This window comes from Somniosus microcephalus, chromosome 26, assembly GCF_052327205.1.
Source record: "Somniosus microcephalus isolate GS21.2 chromosome 26, FLI_Smic_1.0, whole genome shotgun sequence".
Classification (NCBI taxonomy): Eukaryota; Metazoa; Chordata; class Chondrichthyes; order Squaliformes; family Somniosidae; genus Somniosus; species Somniosus microcephalus.
The window spans coordinates 2,720,685-2,742,751 of record NC_141012.1 but is presented as its reverse complement, the minus strand read 5'-3'; the positions used below and the strand labels follow the sequence as shown (position 1 = coordinate 2,742,751).

General features: G+C 49.3%; 1 protein-coding gene across 6 annotated transcripts in view; it reads right to left on the bottom strand.

Moving 5' to 3' along the window:
- Window positions 1-12,617: 12,617 nt before the first annotated feature.
- Window positions 12,618-22,067, bottom strand: part of mcamb (melanoma cell adhesion molecule b) — a 173,124-nt gene continuing 163,674 nt past the window's right edge. For 4 of the 6 annotated variants that reach the window (XM_085967664.1, XM_085967661.1, XM_085967666.1 and 1 more), the window contains 3 exons: window positions 18,898-19,042; window positions 18,425-18,542; window positions 12,618-16,227 (listed from right to left, as the gene is read on the bottom strand). In XM_085967664.1, the coding sequence (XP_085823790.1) occupies window positions 16,186-16,227; window positions 18,425-18,542; window positions 18,898-19,042 (305 nt within the window). In that variant the 3' untranslated portion in view covers window positions 12,618-16,185. Of the gene's footprint in view, window positions 16,238-18,424; window positions 18,543-18,897; window positions 19,043-22,067 lie in introns of all 6 variants that reach the window. The other 2 variants (XM_085967662.1, XM_085967663.1) reach the window with 2 other exon arrangements.

The following is a 22,067-nucleotide window of genomic DNA, read 5'->3' as shown; positions in this document are numbered from 1 at the left end:
CGGAGAAGAATCATAGAATCTTACAGCACTTAAACAGGCCATTCGGCCCATCCAGTCTATGCCGGTGTTTTTCTCCATATGAGCCACCTAGTCTAATCCCACCCTCCTGCTAGCTCCCTGTACCCTTTAATATTCCTTTCAAGCAACTAATTCCCTTTTCAAATAATTTATGGGCTTTGCTTCAGAGCGGGTTTGTGGCTGAGAATTCCGCATTCTAACCACCCTCTGCGTGAAATTTTCTTTCTCACCACCCCCCCCCCTTAATTCTTTTTGTGATCACGTATTTGTGCCATCTTGCAGAGAAAAAAATTTCTATTTACGTGACTAACAACAACAACGTCCCAAGGCACTTCATGGGAGTGTTATAAAACAGAATTTGGTACTGAGTCATTTAAGGAGATATTAGGGCAGATGAAAGAGGTAGGTTTTAAGGAGCGTGTTAAAAGAGGACAGAGAGGTAGAGAGGCGGAGAGGTTTAGGGAGGGAATTCCAGAGCTTAGGGCCCAGGCAGCTGAAGATACGGCCGCCAATGGTGGAGCGAAGAAAATCAGGGATGCTCAAGAGGCCAGAATTGGAGGAGCGCAGATATCTCGGGTTGTGGGACTAGAGGAGATTACAGAAATAGGGAGGGGCGAGGCCATGGCGGGATTTGAAAACAAGGATGAGAATTTTAAAATCGAGGCGTTGCTTAACCGGGAGCCAGTGTAGGTCAGCGAGCACAGGGGTGATGGACGAATGGGACTTGGTGCGAGATAGGACACGGGCAGCAGAGTTTTGTTGACCTCCAGTTTATGGAGGGTAGAGCAAGGGAGGCCAGCCAGGAGTGCGTTTGAATAGTCAAGTCAAGAGGTAACAAAGCAATGGATGATGACTTTAAATAACCAGCAAAGCCACAGGGTTTGCATGGCCCCACAAACATCAGTAAAAATCCCAGAGCCCCATAAAATATGGCTTACTCAGTCACCGAAACCAACGCCCCTGATACGCAGTCTACAGATAGTGTAAGGCTGTTGTTCACATTAACACAGGAACTAACTGGCCTGCTTCCATAACCAGCTCCGCTCTCTGTTATACTCTTAGCAAATGTGAGAAGTCACACAACACCAGGTTATAGTCCAACAGCTTTATTTGAAATCACAAGCTTTCGGAGCGCTGCTCCTTCGTCACCTGGTGTTGTGTGACTTCTCACATTTGTCCACCCTAGTCCAACACCGGCATCTCCACACCATACTCTTAGCAGCCAGCAGAGGGAGCTGATGCACTGCAAAGTGCGTTAGAATCCCATTGAATTCAGATATTGTACTGTCTTTAAAGAAGTCTAAAGGCTAATCTTTTATGGCCTCCTCTGTGATTTGATTTTCTGAGCCCTGTGCAGTGGACTAGGTTCCCACCTGACTGATGCAGTAATGGTGTAAGGAACAAACTTGTATTTGTATAGTGCCTGTCAGGATGTCCCAAAGCACTTCACAGCCAATCAAGAAAGCAATCTCCTTTTGCCTCGCACCATCATCCCTTTTGTCATTTAATCTCTTCTGCCTTCCACCCTATCACAGACCTTCCCTTTTGTTCTTTCCTCCCCTCCGCCCTTTCGCTGCCCCTGCACTTGCTTAAAACCTGGTACATCTCTAACTTTTTCCAGTTCTGACGAAGGGTCATCGACCTGAAACATTAATTCTGTTTCTCTCCACAGATGCTGCCTGACCTGCTGAGTATCTCCAGCATTTTCTGTTTTTATTTCAGATTTCCCACATCCGCAGTATTTTGATTTTGTAAGAACGTGTAGTCACTGTTGTAGGGAAACGTGGCAGCCAATTTGCACACAGCAAGATCCCACAAACAGCAGTGAGATAAATGACTCGATAATCTGTTTTACTGATGTTGGTTGAAGGATGAATGTTGGCCAGGACACTGGGGAGAACTCCCAGCTCTTTGAATAGTTACCATGGGATCTTTACATCGCTCTGAGAGGGCAGAGGGTGTCTTGCTTTAACGTCTCATCTGAAAGACAGCCCCTCCGACAGTGCAGCACTCCCTCGGTACTGTCCCTCCGACAGTGCAGCACTCCCTCAGTACTGCCCCCCCCCCCCCCCGACAGTGCGGCGCTCCCTCGGTACTGCCCCCCCCCCCCCCCCCCCCCGACAGTGCGGTGCTCCCTCAGTACTGCCCCCCCCCCCCCGGGACAGTGCAGTGCTCCCTCAGTACTGTCCCTCCGACAGTGCAGCGCTCCCTCAGTACTGCCCCCCCCCCCCCCTCCGACAGTGCAGCGCTCCCTCAGTACTGCCCCCCCCCCCCCCCCCGACAGTGCGGTGCTCCCTCGGTACCGCCCCCCCCCCCCGACAGTGCGGTGCTCCCTCGGTACCGCCCCCCCCCCCCCCCCCCCCCCCCCCCCCCCGGACAGTGCAGTGCTCCCTCAGTACCGCCCCTCCGACAGTGCGGCGCTCCCTCGGTACCGCCCTCCCTCCCCCCAGACAGTGCAGCGCTCCCTCGGTACTGCCCCTCCGACAGTGCGGCGCTCCCTCGGTACTGCCCCTCCGACAGTGCGGCGCTCCCTCGGTACTGCCCCCCCCAACAGTGCGGCGCTCCCTAGTACTCCACTGGTGCAATATTACAAATTTTAAAAACCTCTTGTTCCACATGCGGCTTGTACACCCAAACTGTCGCATGAAGGGAATGCACTTTACAAATCTGCCAAATTAATGGTTTGGGTGTACATGTCACTGACCCTGATAACTGAGAGTGCAGGGGTACTGTGCACAGAGTGACCACTAGCTGCCCTCTACCTTTTGCTGCGCCGTGCCAGGTCTTTTTTTTAATTAATGAGCAACTTTCTATCCACAGTCTTCTACATACTTTCTAAAGGAGCCCAAATTGCCCAAAATGTTGCCCAGTTTCACAAAAAGACAGATTTCAATATTTCTTTCTTTATTTAGTTTCCGGGTTTCTTCCCTCTCCTGAAGGGTGCTGCCTTGCACTGGGCTGTGGGTTCTGCAGGTGTCACTCACCCCCCCCAGAACCTCAGCCAAGCAGCCGTTCCTCATGTGTTGAACCTGAGCGTTAGTGGGTTGGTGATCACAGTGAAAGCCAACCCGCTCCTCACCCGATGCCCGCACATATGCAGCTGTGGAATCAAGTTTATGCCCCTGGTATTCCAGTCTTGGCTGTGGCACCAGTGTCGGACGATTCCATACAGGGAGGATTGAATGGAGGGGGAGTGTCCGGAGCATCTAATGGTGGCTTTGAGTGACACTGTCTGAGCTCTGGAAGCAGATCATTTATATACAGCGCATTTCGCAGCTTCAAAGCCTTCCACAGCCAACGATGTACTTCACTTTAGTAATTTAACTAACTTCGTAAAAGAGGGTGTGTGAGGTGAGGGAAAACTTGAAGGGAATGGGAGAGGGGCTTGGGTACAGTGCCAGGGTATCTCGGACAGGACCCTGAGAAGGGGTGGGTTTATATGACTGGAGGAGGTTGCAGAGATTATTGTAAATTGTTGACTGGGGGACAGGGAGGCAGCATGTATCAGCGGGGATGATGGGACAGGATGCGGAGTTTGGGACAAGTTGTGGAGGGTGGGAGAGCAGCAAGGAGACTGTTGGAGTCATTGGATCTGGAGGGGAGTAAGGCATGAATGAGGGTGTCTGTGATGGAGGGACATAAGAAATAGGAGCAGGAGTTGGCCCTTCGAGCCGGCTCCGCCATTCAATAAGATCATGGCTGATCATCTACCTCATCTCCACTTTCCTGCACTATTCCCATATCCCTTGATTCCCTTAATATCCAAAAATCTATCGATCTCTGTCCTGAATATACTCAATGACTGAGCCTCCACAGCCCTCGGGTAGAGAATTCCAAAGATTCACCCCCTCTGAGTGAAGAAATTGCTCCTCATCTCAGTCCTAATTGGCCACCCCTTATTCTGAGACTGTGACCCCTGGTTCTAGACTCCCCAGCCAGGGGAGGTGACTGAGGTGAGGTAAATGGTCTCGGTGATGGAGATGGATCTTGGAAATGGGTGAGCTCCTCTCCTGGGTCCCCTCCCTGGAACCATCCAGTAACAGACCTACAAATGGTGAAAGCCATTCACAAACCTGCCAGTGTTCTGGAAACTGCGTCTGTGTTCTGTTCTCCGCCTCAGTCAGCACGAGATCCCACTTCCTCACTTCACCCTCACCCCACGTGAAAATGAAATGCAGGATTTTTTTTTTTAATGGCAGCATGAGAAGAAGAAAGTGGCCACATTCACTGGAGGAGGAGGAGGAGAGAGGCACCAGATAAAACCTTGTCTGTCAGCCTTTCAATGGCCTGATGCAAATCATCCTATTCAACAAACTCCCGAGTGACACAAGGCTGTAATGAGCTTCATCTGTGTGGGTCCCAGTTGTCGTGCAGTCTGTTTTCTCTCTAATTCCACCTGTCAGCAGTCCTGACTGCCACTTCCTCCCGCATGGAGCCCATGTGTCACCATCCTGCTATCTGGGATGTAACCGGGACACCGTTAATGGATCGCAGCTCCCAACAGCAGCAGCTGTTTCACAGAATTAAACTTCATTTGTTATTTTAACCCAGTTAGAAGAGGCCTCGGGTTAAACACCAGGCTTTTATTTTGCGTTCCCCGCGGTGACTGCAGTTTCCAAACCAATTCTGTATTTAATCCATAAATTGTTAAAAACCAATACAGACAGAGTGTCTTAATACACTGGGGGAGGGATGGGGCAGTTCACTGCTTTCAAGTCTCGCTTCTCCCCCCCCCCCCCCCTGGCTGGTTGGAGTCCTGTTTCGATGTTCTTCCACTGGCCAAGGGCCATTCCTCCTGTGCGAGCCTGGGGCTGAATGTGGAGGACCTCACAGCCCAGCCTGGTTCTCGGTTCATCCGATGTCCTCTCGCCTGCACATTCCAGCACTGGACAGTGACCCGGAGGAGCTAGTTTGGCCGTTTCCTTTTCCCTTCCTAGTTCAATGGCACTGAGGCCAACGATCGCACACTGTTGCCCCATTCCTAGTGGTTGAGTTGCTCATTGGTCAGCCGGTAGCTGAGTCAATGCGTCGCGGTTCGGTCCGGGTCTGTCCTGAGTTAGCTAACCTCAGCAGGGACTGGAATTGGTCTGGGCTCTTGCCCCTGACCACTGAGCCTGGCTGGACAAACTCTGCTGTAATGCTCCCCGCAGTCAAATAGCGAGTCAACACTCGCTGCCTCACGCAAAGATATTGGAGGCACCTATGGATCTGTAACTGAGCAAGAGTCAGCACTTTCTGGAGAGGAGGGGGAGAAGCAAAGGACAAATCAAACCTGGCGGCTGTGCGGTGAGCTGCTGGAATGCTGAACAGCTTCAGAATAATCTTTCGCCTCGCACCATCATCCCTTTTGTCTCTTAATCTCTCCTGCCTTCCATCCTATCACAGACCTTCCCTTTTGTTCTTTCCCTCCCTCCCTCCCCCTCCCCCTTCCCCCCTCCCCTTCCCTCTTCCCCCCTTTCCTCTTTCCCCCCCCTCCCTCTTTCCCCCCCCTCTTTCCCCCCCCTCTCTTTCCCCCCTCTCTCCCGCCCCCCCCCCCTCCTCTCTCTCTCTCCCCACCCCTCTCTTTCCCCCACCCCCCTCTTTCCCCCACCCCCGGCCCCTGCACTTCCTTAAAAATCTGTTACATCTCCAACTTTTTCCAGTTCTGATGAAGGGTCATCGACCTGAAACGTTAACTCTGTTTCTCTCGCCACAGATGCTGCCTGGCCCGCTGAGTATTTCCAACATTTTCTGTTTTTATTTCAGATTTCCAGCATTCGCAATATTTTGCTTTTGTAATTCTAAAACTCCTGGGAATATTGATGCGGACAATCCAGTCACTATCCGCAGAAGAGTAGACGTGTTGATAAAAACCCTTCCCAAAAACTATGAAGTATTCGGGCACTAGCGGTACCTGGAGGTGATGTTCTTTGGGCAGCTGTGGGGTTTGGTTTCCAGTGATGTTTGAATTGGTCTCGGATGAGCTCGCGATTATGTTAGCAGCTGGTTAGAGAGAGAGAGACTGCCGTGAAATGTTTGAATGAGGTGGAGTCTCCCTGATCCTCACTGCCTCGGAAGGTTGTGTGGAATCTGACAGAATGTTGAGTGAAATGAAACCACATGCCTGAGATTTGTTTTGGGAACAGTTTTTACTGGTGTGGTGACGAGTGTTCTTACTCCAGTCTGATGATTAAGCAGATTAAGTGTTGAATTACAGGATTGGCGTGGGGTGCAGTGAATTAACTTGGGACCTTTCACCTCCAGGCCCTGGGTTCCAATCCAGCACAAACGGGCTTTGATGAATTACATAGAAATTACAAGACCGTTCCGCCCAATAAATCCGTGCTGGTGTTTACCCGCCACATGACCACCCGTCCCTGCCCTCTTCCAAAATCCCTTTATTCCCCTTTTTCAGCCACCTATTCTTAATTGCTGACATGGCTTCTGTTTCAGTCACTAACTTTGATGCATTCTACACTCTCACAACCCTCTGTGTAAAATAAAGTTTCTCCTGACGGCTCCACCTAATGAGGGGGGCGATCTGTTATTAGTAAATCGACCCTGAATACACAGGAACCTCCCTTTGCCAGAATGTGTTGTAGAAACGCACGTTCAGAGCCGTTTCCACAGTAGTGACTGCGTTTATGACTCCGAAACAGCTACTCGGTATGATTCTTTCCAAGGAGCTTGTAACTCCTCACCTCCTTGCCAGATTCCCTCCTTCCTGTGGTCAAGTCCTGTACTGTTGGCCTTGGTTAGAGCTGCGACTCTCTCCCAGTCCAGACTGGCTGGGGTTCTGCAGCAAGGGGGGAAATTCTACTGCGGCAGATTATTTCAACTGTTCTTTCTCTCCTCTTCTTTCTGTCTCTTTCTATCAGATTCTCTCTCCCTCTCTCTGTCTGTGACTGTCTCTATGTCTGTGTTTCTCTTGGTTTTGCTCCTGGGCGCTCTCCGTGCTGCAGGATTTCCTCGTTCCTGTCTGCTTGCCAGCTCTTTGTTTAAATGCTCCAGAGCTCAATTCAGTGCCTCCCAGGACCAATTTCTCCCCTCCGCCAGGCAACATCCGTGGAGAGAAATTAGAGTCGACGTTTCGGGTCGAAACCCTTTTTCAAAACTGGAAAGGAAATGAAACAGATCGAAGGCAGGGCTGCGATAGAACAAAAGAAGTAAAGAGACATTAAGAGTTATTCAAAACCAGACGAGATGCTAATAGGACAGTGGAGACAAAAGACGGCTGAGATTAGGTGTGACGTGTACTGGCAGGATGAGACAGAGCTACCATGTGGGAGAGAGGGAAAAAAAGGAAAAGTGGGGGGGGGGGGGAAGGGAAGACCCAAAACAAAGGGGTGGAAAAAAATATAAGTAAAAATGTAATAGGGGCTGAGGTTATGATCTGAAATTGTTGAACTCGATATTGAGTCCGGAAGGCTGCAAAGTGCCGAATTGGAAGGTGTTCCCTGCAACTCATTGGATTGTATTCCTGGCAGAAACTGCTCCTTTTGGCCTGGAGAGAAATCATCTCTGAGCCCTGGACGAAAGCCCTGAGATTCACCCCACAACTGATCTGAATGACAGCCCACAGTGCAGCTCTGTGTCAGAGTCAAACTCTCTTGCTCCAGGGATGGACTTTGCAAGGAATGTAAGAATGTTTCTGCTGCCCAGTCAGCATCTCTGATCATTCTCAGCGCACTGCAGGGGGAGCGTGTGATGTCTTCCAGCAATTGCAGCTGCAATAACATTAAGATGTAGCTTTCTACAATTCCCTGTCTTATTCTTATCTCCACAATGTGGGAGGTTGGTTACTTTCCTGCTAATTAATGGAACACGTCCCGTTACATCTAAAGCTCACTCTTCTGATGGATGAATAACGAGGACTTCAGGTAATTGGAGTAATGCGGTGACAGTCAAGCTGTAGGAATCGGACACTATCACGGATCCAAGACTTGCTCCTAGGCAGATGTATTAAAATAAACATCTTCACAATGCTGGATGTTCTAGAGATTAATCCCACCCCATTGTTCTCCTCTCCTGGAAACACTGACTGAGGCTGGGGTACAGTTCCCCAGATTGGGGGGGGGGGGGGGGAAAGGGGTACAGTTCCCCAGATAGGGGGAGGGGTACAGTTCCCCAGATAGGGGGAGGGGTACAGTTCCCCAGATAGGGGGAGGGGTACAGTTCCCCAGATAGGGGGAGGGGTACAGTTCCCCAGATAGGGGGAGGGGTACAGTTCCCCAGATAGGGGGAGGGGTACAGTTCCCCAGATAGGGGGAGGGGTACAGTTCCCCAGATAGGGGGAGGGGTACAGTTCCCCAGATAGGGGGAGGGGTACAGTTCCCCAGAGATTGGGGGAGGGGTACAGTTCCCCAGATTGGGGGAGGGGTACAGTTCCCCAGATAGGGGGAGGGGTACAGTTCCCCAGATAGGGGTACAGTTCCCCAGATAGGGGGAGGGGTACAGTTCCCCAGATAGGGGGGGGGGGGGGGAAAGGGGTACAGTTCCCCAGATAGGGGGAGGGGTACAGTTCCCCAGATAGGGGGAGGGGTACAGTTCCCCAGATAGGGGGAGGGGTACAGTTCCCCAGATAGGGGGGAGGGGTACAGTTCCCCAGATAGGGGGAGGGGTACAGTTCCCCAGATAGGGGGAGGGGTACAGTTCCCCAGAGATTGGGGGAGGGGTACAGTTCCCCAGATAGGGGGAGGGGTACAGTTCCCCAGATAGGGGGAGGGGTACAGTTCCCCAGATAGGGGGAGGGGTACAGTTCCCCAGATAGGGGGAGGGGTACAGTTCCCCAGAGATTGGGGGAGGGGTACAGTTCCCCAGATTGGGGGAGGGGTACAGTTCCCCAGATAGGGGGAGGGGTACAGTTCCCCAGATAGGGGTACAGTTCCCCAGATAGGGGGAGGGGTACAGTTCCCCAGATAGGGGGGGGGGGGGGGAAAGGGGTACAGTTCCCCAGATAGGGGGAGGGGTACAGTTCCCCAGATAGGGGGAGGGGTACAGTTCCCCAGATAGGGGGAGGGGTACAGTTCCCCAGATAGGGGGAGGGGTACAGTTCCCCAGATAGGGGGAGGGGTACAGTTCCCCAGATAGGGGGAGGGGTACAGTTCCCCAGAGATTGGGGGAGGGGTACAGTTCCCCAGATTGGGGGAGGGGTACAGTTCCCCAGATAGGGGGAGGGGTACAGTTCCCCAGATAGGGGGAGGGGTACAGTTCCCCAGATTGGGGGGGGGGGTACAGTTCCCCAGATTGGGGGGGGGGGGAGGGGTACAGTTCCCCAGATTGGGGGGGGGGGAGGGGTACAGTTCCCCAGATGGGGGGGGGGGGAGGGGTACAGTTCCCCAGATTTTGGGGGGGGGGGGGAAAGGGGTACAGTTCCCCAGATTGGGGGGGGGGAGGGGTACAGTTCCCCAGATTGGGGGGGGGGGGGGGAGGGGTACAGTTCCCCAGATTTTGGGGGGGGGGTTACAGTTCCCCAGATTGGGGGGAGGGGGGTACAGTTCCTCAAATTTGGGGGGGGGGGTACAGTTCCCCAGATTTGGGGGGGGAAAGAGGGGTACAGTTCCCCAGATTTGGGGGGGGAAAGAGGGGTACAGTTCCCCAGATTTGGGGGGGGAAAGAGGGGTACAGTTCCCCAGATTGGGGGGGGAGGGGTACAGTTCCCCAGATTTGGGGGGGGGGGGAGGGGTACAGTTCCCCAGATGGGGGGAGAGGGGTACAGTTCCCCAGATTGGGGGGGGAGGGGTACAGTTCCCCAGATGGGGGGAGAGGGGTACAGTTCCCCAGATTTTGCGGGGGGGGGGTGTACAGTTCCCCAGATTGGGGTGGGGGGGGGGTACAGCTCCCCAGGCAGCGTTTTCCTAACATCACCCATTCTACACAGCGAGACAATGTGCATTGACAAGACTATTTGATTCAAACAGCACGAGTGAGCCTGGCCCCATCTCCGCCTGGCCTCTACAGGTGAACGTCCCAAACAGGGTCCATCGGATAACGACCAGCAGCGGGGATCCCAGCAGATTTGTTCTTCCTATCCCTGAGGTTCTGAGGATGATTGTAACTCTGCTGAGATTGGCTAACAGCACAGATAAGGGATTGAAGCTGCGATCTCAGTACCATTAGAGGGGTGGGAGAAGGGGGTGAGTTCAGTACTGAGTGAAAAGAATGCCTTTCTTTCCAATGTTGAACTGCTCAGAGAGGATAGTGCAGCTGGGTGAATAATTTGTTTTATTCTATTTCTCATTCCAGAGGTCAGATCATCCATTAAACACTTTGAGGGACAGACTAAACCAGATGCTATTGCCAAAGAAAAACAATTTTAATAATTGAAATGTTCACTTCTCTCTGCTTGGCCTGCAGTAGAAGTTGTTGCGATTGGCCTCAGTGAGGCTCCTGCTGCACGTGTGGATGTCAAGTTAGGACAGGATATGGAGTGTGCCAAGTGGCCTGCTGGTTCTTGCTGTCTAGGCTCCCATGAAGATTGGCGACTCTAGTCAGGTAGCAGAGGGTGCTTGGCACTTGTGGAACTTGTACCCCACGAGAGTTGGCGCCTTCAGGATAGATGGGGAGAAAATTGGGAAACAAAATCTTTATGCAACATCCGAGTTGTAAACAGAGGGTTAACGGCCAGGGTGAGTTGGAGTTTGTGACGGGATTGCCTTTTGCCTTTTCCTGTGCAGATAGATTTACATAAACAATGGGAATGCTTAAAATAAGTGGTGAAAACAAATGATTATTATAAAAATATAGACATGGGAAGGAAGTCTGTTCAAAAAGGCTTGAAGTTAGTCCAAGTTTGGTCAGTGATGATGGCTTTATGTTGAGAATGAGGAAGGCCCAGAATCAAATTTGAGAAGGGAAGCCTGGGGACCCCTGAGACTTTGGGGAATTCCATGAGGGCGTGTGTTGTGGCATTTAGTATGAATTTTGGATCCTTTGCACCCACAGCACAGGTTAGATACAAAACTCCCTCTACACTGTCCCATCAAACACTCCCAGGGCAGGTACAGCACGGGTTAGTAAAATCTGGCAATAAATATAAATGTCGAGATTCAAACCGTTGCAACATTTTTTTAACCACAATAATTTTAATTAAGAAATCAGCTTTTACATTTGTAATGCTGATTCTTGGTAATGGTGGGGGGGGGAAGGAAAGAGGGGATGGGAGTTATGTTTAGCTAGTTTATCATGCTGAAATAATTGCATTTTGTTAACTTTTTTACTCTGTTAATGGCTGCCCAACAGTAGCAACATCTGGTCTCTCCTGGTTTGGGATCAAAAACGACTTGAATTTCTGCCAGTTTTATTCTCTCCTCCCATCCCTCGAGTCCAAGTGCTATTTCCAGCGACCCTCGATCTTTGGGAAAAAACATTCTGCTGCCAAAGGGCTGGGGTCTCCGAGACCTGAGCGGCCACTGAACATTTCAGGAAGAAAGAGTCCTATTCATCTCGGGTGCAGCGAGTTCAGGCTGAATTCCTTTGGACAACTCCGATGACGCTTTACAGATGAACGGCTGTTTTGTAGGAATTTTTAGACCAAGTTCCTCTCCTGTTGCTGGAATGTGGAAACCCAGATGCAAGAAATTCAAACAAGATAATGTCTCAAATACTGAGTTTAAAAAAAATTCCCTGTCTTTCCTTAAAGGCGTTGGCTCGTACTGGTTTTCAGTTCAAAGGTATCTCTCTCTCTCTGTCCGCCTCCGATATCTTTGCATAAGTGGCTATTCTTCAAATTACTATCGACCATGGGGGAGAGGGTGCAGATACTAATCACAGCCAAGCCCGGTCCTGGATTTACCTGCCATCACGTATGTATTTTACAGCAAGGATCGGTGGAGAGTGGGGGGGAGGAAGGAGAGTGGGTGGGGAGGTGAGGGTAGACAGTAATGGAGGGAGAAAGGAGAGGGAATGAGGGGCGAGGGAGGGTGACGGAGGGAGACGAGGAGGAGGAGAAAGGTAGTGGAAGAAGGAGGGGAGAGGTAGGGGAGTGAGGACAAAGGAGGGAGAGGAGAGAGGGAGGCGGAGGAAGCGAGGGAGAAGGTGGAGGAGTTGGAGAGGGAGTAGTAGAGTTGATACTGGATGATTGGCCCTGGCACACCGCCCTGCGAAGGAGAAATTTTAGTTCCTGTATCGTTGTCCCGGAACAGACTAATGATCAAACCTGGGATCTTTTGATTGTACTTCAGTAATATTAACCCCCTAAGCTGCCCCACACATCTCTAATAACCAGTTCTGGCATCAGGCATTGAGGCTCAGATCAGTTAAATGCTGAAGAGTGGAGAACTTGGGCCCCAACTGAAACTGGTTCATTCTAAATCAATGGAACAACGGACTGTTTCTGCCTCTAGCCCAACATTAAGTGGGCCATACCCACAAAGGCCGAGCTCTCCTCTTAACCCAGGCCTCTCACCAGTGTTTGCTCCCAGATTGATGATAATGTCAATAACTTGTCCTAGAACAACTCTTACTCCTTTCCAAACTGTAGGTGGTAAGAGGCAAGAACTCCCGCTGACGATAAACCACAATTGAAAGGGGCAGGAGTGAGGCTACTGCCTGACAAAATTCAACCCGACCCCCGCCTTGGTCTACTTACAATAGACAATATATGATAAGGACTAGACATCTTCAAAGCAAATTAACTCTTGGTTTATTTTATCTTAGTTCTAAAGATTTCACAATGCTACAAATCATGTCAGGAATTTGCAACAATATTTTATTTGGCATTTTTTTCACAAATTATAAACAACAGAAACTGTCACCACTTGTTTTTTAAAATTTACATAAGACAAAGTACTTCAGTGGGATGAGGCTTTGCAGGTAGCTCTAGGGCACGCGAGTGATCCCAAACCCACGTCCCATACTTGCAGAGGTGCCTCACAAAACGTACAGTTTAGAGCAACTTGCCCACCCTCGAGTGATGGTGGCTGCGTGACTCCTATCTGTGCGGAGCTGACTGATCTCGTACAGACACATCTGGTTGCGCTCACTACCTTAGCCAGCTCATGTGGCAGGTTAAAACCAGAAGTGAAGCCGTTCTGTGCACATAGCCGTGCATTTCAGGTTCAGTAATGAATCAGGAGGAGACCTGACAATGGGGGGGATGGTCTTCCCACTCAGCTCTAAATGATCAGGTGGTCCTCGCGGAACGAGTACAAGTGCTCTGTACTGCTCGGCTGTGGTTTTAGCTGTTTAAACTCCCGTCGTACTCGTGTTTAATTTGGAGTTCCTGAGCTTTAGTTCCACCACTCTGCACCAACGTTCTCTGGGGTGTGGCCCAATGGGGAGGGAGGGGCAAACCGATCCTAACTATTTGGTTTGCAGAATCTTAAACCTGGCGCTGAGGATACCTGCCTGACAAGACACCCAGCTGCCCAAGAAAAAAAACGAGGCTACTCCTGCTTCATTGACTCCAAGATCCAGCAAACACCCAGCTGCCCACAGGATCACCCAGTGCAGCCCCATCATTAATCATTCAAACTTAAAGGTGGTTTCTAATTAATGGGTGTCATCCTATTGTCAAAAAGGGCCTTCTGTGGAATCACGAGAACTCTCTGCAGCAGTTCAAATCTGTGTACAATATAAATTTAACTATGTCATGTATATATGTAATCCAGCGGCTGTAGCAACATTCTAGAAATTTCAACACGAGTAACAAACGAGCAAGTTAGCTTGTAGCACGGCAATAGAATATGTTAACATGTTTATGGCCTCCCTTCAGAATGAGTCAGAGATGGCAGAGAGCAGTGGCAGTGTGAGACTGAGACAGTGCTCATTATAAGGGGGACTCTACAGAAAGGGTCCAATGACTCCTCAAACCCAATATTGAACTCTTGGCAATCTGACCGATGCCTAGAGAAAGCTCTTAGCGCGATCTTCATAATTTAAGGGCTTTGGAAAAGTTTCCCATCTACTGCCCACTGGCTGATCACGAAAAACCTTTGTGCAGTGAAGCCAATGAAAAACCCGCAAACGCTCGCAGACATGAAGCAAATGGAACGCAACAGTCTGATTGGTGGGGGAGGCTGGAACTATGGTCAGTGTCAAAACCTAGACAACAGCAACTGCTCCTCATCGAGTTGGACTGAGATCTTCTGACATGTAGTGTTCCGATTACTAGAGACTAATAGTGCTGGATTATCAGAGGACAAACCAACAACCTGAGAGTTCTTGGGAAATACCCAGCCCTCAAAAGCCTCTCAAGGAAACTATTTCCACCTCTTCTCTCCCCTCACACACCATCTGACAATCTATCTTTACCAAATAAAAATGTTCCCGCGCTTAACTTTTTATGGTTGAGTTCTGAGCTGTGTTTTATTTTACCTGACTACAGGCCATCATCTTGGCCACTCGGAGTGAGACTTTTGCTAGCTGCTTGTTTCTAACATTGCCTCTCTCGTCAAAGAGAGCGTCAGTGTTTGCAGAATATAACACACGCCCTTTCTTTACACACATTCTTTAAGTGGTGAAGTTGAAGGCCATGAGATTATTTTCAGTGTTGCTGACTGGCACAGACACAGCCTGCGAAAAGGTTTACTCTATCATTAAACTATATACAAACTCTTCACAAGCTAAGCCGGGAACACAAAGCACATGAAACACGGGGCCTCCATGCTGGACAGACACACAGTCATGTGGTCCTTGGTACTTTGGGGCGGGGGTGACTGAGCTACAAGGTCTGCAGGAACGTATCTTGGCGATTAATAAGAACCCCACCCCCCTCTCCTTGTGTTCCGCCCCTTACAACAAAGACAAACACAAGCTGGCTCTCCGGCAATTCCTTCACTGCCGGACGAGAAAACTGCATTCCTCCCCATTCAACTTATTGTGATGTTTACTCTTGGATAGGACTTTAACAAGCAAATTTTTACAAAAAAGAATCAAAGACTAACTGAAGGCGCTGTAATTTACCAACCAGATCACTGGTTTTAAAATGAATGATGATGGAAGAAAAGTGTCAATAGAACACAGGCCCTGCACTAGTGGAAACATTAAATGATTATCTGTGCTTGTGACTGAATGAAGTTCCTATTTCAATTCTGTGCCTCAATCAAATCCCAAATCCTTATTTCTGGAATCTGGGTTTGGAGAGCTCCTATTGGTGGCAAATTACCCACAATACAGTGCATTTCATTTGGAGTCACCAGAGAGTAAACACCACAATCCATCAATGAGCCAATGACATTCACAATGGGAAGTCCCGCCCACTGGATCCTGTAACTGTGCTGAACGATTCCTCACCTAATGCTAATGTTTCTATCGCAAACACTATGGGAACAATTGGTCAACTATAACCCCCACCCACCCACCACAAATCTCTGTCCCGCTCGCGTTGTGTCACCGACTGCAGTCACCGCGGTTAGCCTCGCCCGCCAGGTAGATTACAGGCCTCAGCTAAAACCTACAAAAGTACTTTTATCGTTGCATCTAATTCTCCTGGTGGGAGGTGGGGATTTTGATTTTAAAAAGTTTAAAACATACAATGGAATTACACAGACCCATGTGACATCATCTCTAGTAACATCGATCACCCGACTGATGAAATGTTGTGATATTCCAGCCCAAGTCACGGCGAAATAACAACAGAACATGCTGGAAAAACTCAACATATGTGGAGAGAGAAATAGAGTCAACATTTCAGGTCGAAACCCTTCGTCAGGAGGGTCACGGCGAGTCATGTGGAAAATGTCACAATAATTCTAGGATGGTGCCCAGAATTCCCCTTTGAACAACGCGTTCCAATCTGATGTTTCTTTATATCCATGTTCTTCATCCAAGAGGCCAATTTTCAATCGGCGCAACCAGGAGGGATTCATAGGAATTGTGTGGAAAGGTTACTTGAATTTTCTTTTCAAATATCGCAAGGTGACGTAGCTCGGACAGGCGATTCGCACTGAGTAACTGCTGACGTGACAAAGCAATAACGGAGTAGAAATCTACAGCTGAGGGGTGACTTGCATTTACAGAGATTAAACAAAAAAACATCAGGACCCAGTTTGACCGTGGACATTTCAGCGGGAGCGATAGGCCATGTGTTCATTTCAGTAAAGTGTTCAGCGGTTTCCAGTGAAGGAAAGGCCCCAGCACTGGTCGGAACTGCTTCAGTGTAGGAGCGTGTGCAGCAATTGTAAAGGCAAAAACATTTCACGTCACTGTCATATCCATGCGGTCAGGCCCAGGCTGGGAGCACTGTGGTTACTTGTCTTCACTCCGCAGGTCTGCATATTCCTTCCTCTCCTTTCACTCCAGAAAGAGAAGGAAAAACAATATGAACATGTTAACACAATCTCTTACTGCTGGACTGCCAATGAGCACACCACTGATTGGTGAGACGTGCACTACCCTGTGTGACATAGGAACAGGAGGAGGCCATTCAGCCCCTCGAGTCTGTTCCGCCATTCAAATAGATCATGGCTGATCCGCACCTCAACTCCATTTGCCTGCCTTTGCTCCATATCCCGTAATACCCTTACATAACAAAAATCTATTTGTGATGTAGAATTGGGTGATTCCTTGGAGGGTTTTGGGTGGCGGGGGAGCTCAGAGAGAAAATAATCTCAATTGCCCCGATTTGCAGCAAACAGAAGAGCATCAATGGCCACTGCTTTGTGGGATGCTGCCCATCCTCTTCACAACATGGTGCACAACACAGAGACCAAACAGAGAATACTGTAAATAAGGAGACCTACAAAAAGAGTAAAAGTATTCTTAGAGGTAATCAGAGGAACAGATCTTCAAACCATCCTACTTTGGGAGGTTCAGACCCCAGGCTGATGCTGTGCCTGCTCCCCGAGCTTTGGAGCCACCAGGAGAACAGCAAGATGTCAATGTAAACCTATCGCACATGATCCCCTTACTAACCATTATATCATACAGGCACTTTTATCATCTTTATTGAGTAGTGTTCCGGTATTTCATCCTCCACAATTAATAACAACACCTACACAGGTACTGATCCGGAGCGGGTACACACACCTACACAGGTACTGATCCGGAGCGGGTACACACACCTACACAGGTACTGATCCGGAGCGGGTACACACACCTACACAGGTACTGATCCGGAGCGAGTACACATACCTACACAGGTACTGATCCGGAGCGGGTACACACGCCTACACAGGTACTGATCCGGAGCGGGTACACACACCTATACAGGTACTGATCCGAAGCGGGTACACACACCTACACAGGTACTGATCCGGAGTGGGTACACACACCTACACAGGTACTGATCCGGAGTGGGTACACACTCCTGCCCACTGGTACTGATCCAGAGCGGGTACACACACCTACACAGATACTGATCCGGAGTGGGTACACACTCCTGCCCACAGGTACTGATCCGGAGAGGGTACACACACCTACACAGGTACTGATCCGGAGTGGTACACACTCCTGCCCACAGGTACTGATCCGGAGTGGGTACACACACCTACACAGGTACTAATCCGGAGTGGGTACACACTCCTGCCCACAGGTACTGATCCAGAGCGGGTACACACACCTACACAGGTACTGATCCAGAGTGGGTACACACACCTACACAGGTACTGATCCGGAGCGGGTACACACACCTACACAGGTACTGATCCGGAGTGGGTACACACACCTACACAGGTACTGATCCGGAGTGGGTACACACAGCTGCCCACAGGTACTGATCCGGAGCGGGTACACACACCTACACAGGTACTGATCCGGAGTGGGTACACACAGCTGCCCACAGGTACTGCGGTGCAGTTCTGGTCGCCATATTATAAAAAGGATATAGAGACACTGGAGAGGGTGCAGAGAAGATTTACAAGGATGATACCAGAAATGCGAGGGTGTACATATCAGGAAAGGATGAACAGGCTGGGTCTCTTTTCTCTTGAAAAAAGGCTGAGGGGTGACCTAATAGAGGTTTTTAAAATTATAAAAGGTTTTGACAGAGTGGATACAGAATGTTTCCAATTGTGGGGAAGAGCAAAACTAGAGGCCATCAATAGTCACCAAGAAATCTAATTCAGGGAATTCAGAACAAACTTCTTTATCCAAAGAGTGGTGAGAATGTGGAACTCGCTACCACAAGGAGTGGTTGAAGTGAATAGTATAGATGCATTTAAGGGGAGGCTAGACAAGCATATGAGGGAAAAGGGAACAGAGGGTTATGTGGATAGATTTAGATGAGGAAAGATGGGAGGAGGCTCGAGTGGAGCATAAACGCCGGCATGGACTGGTTGGGCCGAATGGCCTGTTTCTGTGCCGTATATCCTATGTAATATGTAATGTACTGATCCGGAGTGGGTACACACAGCTGGTGATGTCTGGATCTTGGATCACGTACCCACACAGGCCCAAGTCTGAAATGATTACATGTACATGTACCTGTACATGTCCAGTTCACTACAATATCCCTCAGGAACACACACAGGTATTTTAGTTAACTAACCTGGTCACTGGGCGGTTTCTTCTCTCCGTTGACTCCTTGCAGAAGCACTGTCTCTTCCGGAACCTTCTGGTCATTCTTAACTTCCACCACAATGTCGTCGTGAGCATCTGTCCGTGTGCTAAACAAAACAAACAAAACCTCTCGTTACTTCACCTCATCGCCCGGGACAGCCTGACATCAGGACAGGGGCTAGAGTTAAAAGCATAAAATATTCTACACAGTGAGGAGTATATGGAATATATACAACTAGATCATCAACCATCTGGCCACACAGGCGTGTGTATATGATAAACACACACACATAAATATACATACACACTGAGGTTTATACACATGTAAATTAACTTATGTGCACGCACAGCCTCTCACACACACACAATCACACGTAAATTCCCACAAACACATTCTCACACCCACACACAGATTGCAGTGAGCGCTCACACACGCACGTTCACAATAACTGCGAGACTCACATGTCTTGTTTTCCTGAGCGGCCGCAGGGGATCTTGCCTTTTTTGTAGAGAAAGTAGAGGACAGCACCCAGGATGGCAAGAAGAAGAATACACACAATGATGACGACTATCACCACCCCACCACTGCTCCTGCCGTGAGACACATCTAGATAAACACAAGACTGGATGAGGCACTGGATGATGACACTGAGACACTCCCTGAACTAACAGCTCAAATACCCATGTCAATTCTGCAGCTCTTTAACTTTCTCCTCCATTCATCCCATTTTCTGACTGCTTATCTCTGTACTGCCCTTCAGCCAAGACCAGGGTCACTTGGATCCCTGACTCTTTGTCGGCTGTTATCAGTGCTGCTCAATACCAGAGGTGGGACTTGTGGTGTCAGACGTATCGTCTCCTCTCCCTGGGGGAGGAAGTGTCCTTCGGCACTATGCTGCCCCATTGCACCCACAGCGGCAAATCAAACCCGAAGGCACCTGGGGCTGAACCTGGGGCTTCTGGGCCTTTGAATGGGAGTCAGACAGTCTGGCTCAGGATGTCCTCAGCCTCCTATCAAAATCTCTCTCAGAAATTTGTCAAATTTTATAGAACGTAAGCAGAAAATCCCAATGACCATTAACAAAGGTGAAGCTTCACCTCACATTTCTAATATTATTTGGTGTAAGCCTTTAAGACAATGGTTAGCTAATGAGAGTAACTGGTTTGTATCATAGAGTCATAGAGTCATACAGCACAGATAGAGGCCCTTCGGCCCATCGTGTCCGCGCCGCCCATCAAGCCCCGTCTAATCTAATCCCATATTCCAGCATTTGGTCCGTAGCCTTGTATGCTATGGCATTTCAAGTGCTCATCCAAATGCTTCTTAAATGTTGTGAGGGTTTCTGCCTCCACAATTCAGGCAGTGAGTTCCAGACTCCAACCACCCTCTGGGTGAAAAAGTTCTTTCTCAAATCCCCTCTAAACCTCCCGCCCTTTACCTTGAATCTATGCCCCCTAGTTATTGACCCCTCTACTAAGGGAAAAAGCTCTTTAGCATCCATTCTATCTATGCCCCTCATAATTTTGTACACCTCAATCATGTCCCCCCTCAGCCTCCTCTGCTCCAAGGAAAACAAACCCAATCTGCCCAGTCTCTCTTCATAGCTGAAGCGCTCCAGCCCTGGTAACATCCTGGTGAATCTCCTCTGCACCCTCTCTAACGCGATCACATCCTTCCTGTAGTGTGGCGACCAGAACTGCACACAGTATTCCAGCTGTGGCCTAACCAGTGTTTTATACAGCTCCATCATAACCTCCTTGCTCTTATATTCAATGCCTCGGCTAATGAAGGCAAGTATCCCAAATGCCTTTTTTACCACCTTATCCACCTGTTCCGCCGCCTTCAGGGATCTGTGTACTTGCACACCCAGATCCCTCTGACCCTCCGTCTTGCCTAGGGTCTTTCCATTCATTGTGTATTCTCTTGCCTTGTTAGTCCCCCCAAAGTGCATCACCTCGCACTTTTCCGGGTTAAATTCCATTTGCCACTGTTCCGCCCATCTGACCAACCCATCTATATCGTCCTGCAGACTGAGGCTACCCTCCTCGCTATTTACCACCCTACCAATTTTTGTATCATCCGCGAACTTACTGATCATACCCTTTACATCATATCCTTAGCTGAAATTATACCACAGCCCTCCATTTATTCCAGTGGTATGATTTCTGGCCCTGACATTGACACAAAGTGGCAGAAATCCTGGAAAAATCAGGGGCTTTTCTGTTCATATCAGATTGTTCTGTTATCCCTGTGCTTTCTCCAGCTCCTCTCCTGAAGCTGTTGACCCAGGTTTACGTACAGCTCTGCAATCTCTGACTCTGATTCCTCACCCAGGTGGCCATTCTTTATCTGTGATCCTAGATATGAATGATGACCGGCAAGTCAACTGTAGGGGCATCACAGCCCAGCCTGTTGTCAACCGACATCCACTCATGCACTTTCCAGCAGAACAGACTAGACAGCAATCAAGAACGGGACCCTGGCTGAATCTGCCCCAGCCAGAGCCTTGAGATCAATTGTAGCGCACTTGCTGAGATCCGCACAGGTCACAACACAAGACCAGGACCTGGGCTGTGTCCCACAGTATGACACTGGATGGTGCATCAACTCATTAGACCAGAGGACACAGGGAATGGGCTCTTCTCACTGGGGTTTGACTATTGTGACTTTGGGGGAGGGACGATTCTGTGTCTAAATCATTAGTGATTGGGGAGCAGCAACTGTCAGTTGTGACTAATACAGAATTCCCTTCTGCAAATCTGTCAAAACGGGAATGATTTCAGAAAAATCTTTGAAGAATTTAGAAGGGACACGCAGGAGAATATTTTTTGGGATTCATTGGCAGGGCTGGGTCAGGAATTTCCCACTTTAAAGGTGAGCAAAGGGCATTGTGCCAGTAATGGCATTCAACATTCCACAGTTATAGTCTCCCAGCTGAGAAAAGTGAGGCACTGTCTCCTGTCGCTGACGGAGACATCAGTGGCTGCACTGATTCTGGCCGAAAGAGGCTCGGTCCTGGAACAGCTTGCGTTGGGTAAGAGCAGGGAGTAGAGTGATCTGGAGGAAGGAGGTGCAAAGATGCTCGATCAATAATCTGATTAAATGGAGCAGCGTGAGCAGCACAAACAGGGCGAGCTGCAGAAAACACTGACCTATGGTTGTGATCGTGTCGGACGATAAGCATTGAATAGCGAAATGAGAAATGCTTTAAAGTGTTATATGATGCTGTATTTTTACTGGCGCCAACAATATTTTACAGGCAGTATGCGTGGTGAGACGGGCCACACTACCTGCTCATATCGCTTTAGACAGAGCTCGGAGCTCAAACACAAGCGCAGGATACAGTTTGCCCACCTCCCACTGTGTTCTGTTCTCCAGCTCTTTTCAGTGTCATCAGAATTAGATTGTTAAAAAGTTTGAAAAAAGTTCAAGAGTGGAGAGTGAATGGCATCCACTACAGTGCGAAGCAAAATTAAATAACCTTCCCTTGGAGTGAGCTCCTTTGTGTCAGTGCCAATCCACAAGGTTCAGTCAGAACCACCATAGTGACACTGGCATTCCCCCCGCTCTGGTTTGTGACATCTAACATTAGTTATCATGTACAGATCACAGGCCCCACCCCCCGTGACCA